General features: G+C 34.7%; 1 protein-coding gene across 1 annotated transcript; it reads right to left on the minus strand.

The window, feature by feature from the left end:
- Positions 1–529: 529 nt before the first annotated feature.
- On the minus strand, positions 530–1,861 carry LOC121996500. The gene is made up of 3 exons (XM_042550491.1): positions 1,366–1,861; positions 979–1,029; positions 530–909 (listed from the first exon to the last, which is right to left on the minus strand). The coding sequence occupies exons 1-3, from the start codon at positions 1,859–1,861 to the stop codon at positions 530–532; spliced, it is 927 nt and encodes a 308-aa protein (XP_042406425.1).
- Between the last annotated feature and the right edge of the window lie 3,525 nt (positions 1,862–5,386).

Genomic DNA, 5,386 nt, shown 5'->3' on the forward strand with positions numbered 1-5,386 from the left:
CGATATAAAGCTGCATCGATTTGGAGAAAAGCTAAAGAGTTGTAAGGAGTACAGTGGAGGATTGGGCGCAACAGAGAAAGTTATGATTTTAAAATTGGGTACATGAGCCTCTCACTCTCAATTTATAAGATCATCTCTAACTCACATCATTAAATTTATATAATTTTTATATTAAAATAGTATAATTTCAACACCAAATACTATTCAACTCTAATTTATCATCATCATATCACACCAAAAAAAAATATTCTTTAGAATATCTATTATTCTTATTAATTTTTTTATATGATAATTATTATATTTAAAATTAATACTTCTTAATATTTGATATTTTAAATCTTTTTAAAATTCAGTATCCAACTAATTAATATATATATAATTTTTATTTTTAATTTTATTATATAATTACTGAGACATAAATATATTTTAAAAATGTTATAAAATAACACACAATTAGGATAAAATATTTTACTATTATATATTTAAAACAAACAAGGATACTTAATTGAAAATACACTATTACAAGACTTTAACTTTTAGAATTACTATATTGTTCCCATAAATGCTCAATTAATGCATTTCGAAGGGCAATATGAGCTTCTTTGTCTTTGATTTGTCTGTATCGAGCTAAAAACTCTTCAAATCGAGTACTAATATCTACTGCGAGCTCAACATCTGGAGTCGGCACCTCAAAGTGTTCCACGATTGATGCATTTAAATCACGTTCATCTTCAATTATCATATTGTGCATAATAATACATGATGTCAGTATATCATGTAAAATATTTTTCTGCCAAAAACGTGAAGGTCCTGCAACAATTGCAAAGCGTGATTGGAGCACGCCAAATGCTCGCTCAACATCCTTTCTACACGCTTCTTGCTTCAAGGCAAATAATTTATTCTTTCGACCTTGTGGAGCATGAATCGTTTGAACAAGTGTTAACCATTTTGGATATATATCATCAACTAAATACTAACCCATATTGTACTCTTTTCCTTGAATGACATAATGAGCAAGAATTATAATACCTACAGCAAAATTAGCAAAAAGATGAGAAGACTCAAGTACATTAATATCATTGTTCGATCCTGACAACCCAAAATACGCATGCCAAATCCACAGATCATAATCGGCTACAACTTCTAGAATAATTGTTGGCTTTCCACTACGACCAGAATATTGTCCTGCCCAAGCTGTTGGACAATTTTACCATCTCCAATGCATGTAATCTAGGCTACCTAACATACCTGGAAAACCTCGCAGCTCACCAATATGAAGTAGCCTAGCAACATCGTGAGCATTTGGAGATCATAGGTACTGCCCTCCAAAAACTTCAACAACAGCACGACAAAATCATTTCACACTTTCAATAGCAATTGATTCCCCTATTTTAATATACTCATCAGTAGTATCTGCTGGTACACCGTATGCTAATATCTGAAATGCAACTGTTATTTTTTGCAAGCTTGACAAACCAAGTCTTCCAAGCCCATCTCTTCTCTGTATAAAATAATTGTCATGATTAGTAACAGCATCACGGATACGCATAAATAAATTCCATCCCATTCTGAATCTTCTTCGAAACATTGCATCATTATACAATGCATTTTCGGCGAAATAATCATTGAATAGATTACGATCAGCAGCTTCACGATTACGATTGATCATCTTATGACCAGGAATTGAGCCTCGATGCCTGCTTTTGTTGCTTCCTTCATTGAGATAATTTAAGACAATTTGATTATTGGTAGAAATCACCTGAGCGATCAGTTGTTGCCTTGCACTAAAACTTTCTGCATAGTTATCATCATCAGAGCTTGAAGATGATAAATTTGATGAACCTTCAATATTGTTATCCATTTTCTGAGATAATTGAATGGATGAGGTACATGTTGCTTATGGGGTATGTATTTATAATGTATGTTATAAACACATTTGGACAAATATGCACAGATGACGTGACACAACAATGACAACATCGAGACAAGTTTAGCAGGCGACGTGACCGGGCATTGAACACATATTTTTGTGTGACCAGATGACGTGACCTAACAATGAACACATTTGGACAAATATGCACAAATGACGTGACACAACAATGATAACATCGGGACAAATTTAGCAGGCGACGTGACCAAACATTGAACACACATTTTTGTATGCCCAGATGACGTGACCTAACAATGAACACATTTGGACAAATATACACAGATGACATGACACAACAATGACAACATCGGGACAAATTTAGCAGGCGACGTGATCGGGCATTGAACACACATTTTTGTGTGCCCAGATGACGTGACTTAACAATGAACACATTTGGACAAATATGCACAGATGACGTGACACAACAATGACAACATCGGGACAAGTTTGGCAGACGACGTGACCGGGCATTGAACACACATTTTTGTGTGCCCAGATGACGTGACCTAACAATGAACACATTTGGACAAATATGCACAAATGACGTGACACAACAATGACAACATCGGGACAAGTTTGGCAGACGACGTGACCGAGCATTGAACACACATTTTTGTGCCCAGATAACGTGACCTAATAATGAACACATTTGGACAAATATGCACAGATGATGTGACACAACAATGACAACATCGGGACAAGTTTGGCAGGCGACGTGACATGACATTGAATCAAAATTTGCATAATTTTATATTCACATTTTTTCACTATATAAGGGCTTACCAGATATTGGTATAACACATTGTATGTGTTGGTTGCTACTCGGAAAACCTATAGGTTCCATTGTACAAAAATTTTGTACAAAGGTCTGAACCTTTCCTAGCTACCATGTGTTCTTTTAAATTAAATTTTGGATCGCCTGCGGAACTTAACACGTTTGATCCAAAACTTAATCTATTTGTTCTTTTAGGTTTTGACTTGGATCTCCTGCGGAACTTTACACGTTCGACCCAAGTCTCCTTAAGTGATTAATTCCATTAAATATTAATTTCCATAATTGGTTCCCAGTACTGACGTGGCGAGGCACATGACCTTCTTGGATATGGAAGCAACCACCACCGACTAGACAAAACCTTTTATAGAAAGCTAATATTTAATTTCCTAAAATAACTTTAGGTTAACCAAAGAGAACAATCAAATCACAAGGAAAAGAAAAAACAAAAGAACACAACATCGAAAAACATATTCGAAATTCTAGAACGTAAGCCTCTTGTATTTGATATTATTTCCATAAATAACTAGCATGATGCGGAAATAAAAATTACTAGTTATACCTTGTAGAAAAACCCCTTGATCTTCTACCGTATTCCTCTTCTAACCTCGAACGTTGTGTGGGCAACGATCTTCCGAGATGAGAAACCACCAACCACCTTCTTCTCCTCCAAGCAAGGTTCGGCCACAAAGGAAAAGCTTCACCAAGGAGGAAAACCAAAATACTAACCAAGCTCCAAGAGATGCTAGCTTTCTCTCCTTCTTCTTCTTCTTCTCCGAGTAGTATCCGGCCACCACAAGAGCTCCAATGGAAGAGAAGGGTTCGGCCACCACAAGAGGAAGAGAGGGAGAGGATGGCCGGCCACACCAAGGAACAAAAAAGGGAGAGAAAATAATAGAGGTTGTGTCTCATGAAGGCACCCTCACCCCTTCTTTTATATTCCTTGGCCTAGGCAAATTAGGAAATTTAATTACAATAAAATTTCCTTAATTTTCCTTGACATGAATTAATTGAGAAAAATAAAATAAAATTTCCCAATCAACTTGTGATGGCCGGCCACAATCAAAAGAGCAAATTAGGAGAGTTTCAATCAACAAATTAAAACTTCATAATTTGTTTCCGGAAATTTTAAAAAATAAAATTTCTCTTTAAAAATCTCTTCATGGTTAATAAAAGAAAATTTCTATAATTTTAATTTTATTAACATGTGAATAATTTTAAAGAGAAAATAAAACATCTCTCCCATCTACAAATAAGGAAAGAGATCTAATCTCTTTCTTTAATCTTTTGTAGATCTTTTACAAGAGAGATATTTTAATTTTAATTCTCTTTAAATTATATCTTCCACATAATAATAAAAATTAAAATTAAATTTCTTTTTTTAATTTAATTTGGCCGGCCCTACTAGCTTGGGTTCAAGCTAGGGCCGGCCACCCAATTTTATACCTAGGTCGGCCCCTATTGGGTGGGTATAGAAGGTGGGTATAGGTGGGTATAGAACTCTATAAATAAGAGGCTACGATAGGGACCGAGAGGAGGAATTGGTTTTTGTCTCCCGATAAAATTAAGCATCCCGTGTTCGCCCTGAACACACAACTTAATTTTATCAATGATAATTCATTCCACTAGAGAACTATCATTGAACTACCGCACCAATCCCAAATTACATTTTTGGGCTCCTTCTTATTATGAGTGTGTTAGTCTCCCTGTGTTTAAGATATCGAATGTCCATTAATTAAGTGAGTTACTGACAACTCATTTAATTAATATCTAAATCCAAGAGTAGTACCACTCAACCTTATTATCATGTCGGACTAAGTCCACCTGCAGGGTTTAACATGACAATCTTTATGAGCTCCTCTTGAGGACGTTCTCAACCTAGTATCTCTAGGACACAGTTTCCTTCTATAATCAACAACACACACTATAAGTGATATCATTTCCCAATTTATCGGGCTTATTGATTTATCGAACTAAATCTCACCCATTGATAAATTAAAGAAATAAATATCAAATATATGTGCTTGTTATTATATTAGGATTAAGAGCACACACTTCCATAATAACCGAGGTCTTTGTTTCTTTATAAAGTCAGTATAAAAGAAACGACCTCAAATGGTCCTACTCAATACACTCTGAGTGTACTAGTGTAATTATACAGTCAAGATAAACTGATACCTAATTACACTACGACCTTCTAATGGTTTGTTCCTTTCCATTTTGGTCGTGAGCTACTGTTTATAATTTATAAGGTACTGATAATATCATCTTCTGTATGTGACACCACATACTATATTATCTACAATATAAATTAATTGAACAACTACAACTAAATGTAGAAAATTTGACCAAATGTGATTCTTTATTCATAATGAATGTTTACAAAGCTTAGGCTTTCAGTATACACTCCAACAGTATGTCAACAATTTTTGTGAGAGTTTCTCTTCTACTAAAATGAGTGCAACCTCTCGACAAGCTTCATACTCATTTGAAGAAGATAAACATTTATGTTATGTTTACCTTCATATTTCACAAAATCCAATCATTGAGATCAACCAATCGAAGGATCAATTCTGGGCAAGAGTTGAGAAAGAGTTTCATGCAGATCCAAATTTTGTGCATCATAGACGACCGCCAAGATCTTTGCAAAAAAAATGCTTCTTATGCTAAGTGCAGTATCCAAA

The sequence above is a fragment of the Zingiber officinale genome, chromosome 1A (assembly GCF_018446385.1).
Source record: "Zingiber officinale cultivar Zhangliang chromosome 1A, Zo_v1.1, whole genome shotgun sequence".
In the NCBI taxonomy this organism is placed as follows: domain Eukaryota; kingdom Viridiplantae; phylum Streptophyta; class Magnoliopsida; order Zingiberales; family Zingiberaceae; genus Zingiber; species Zingiber officinale.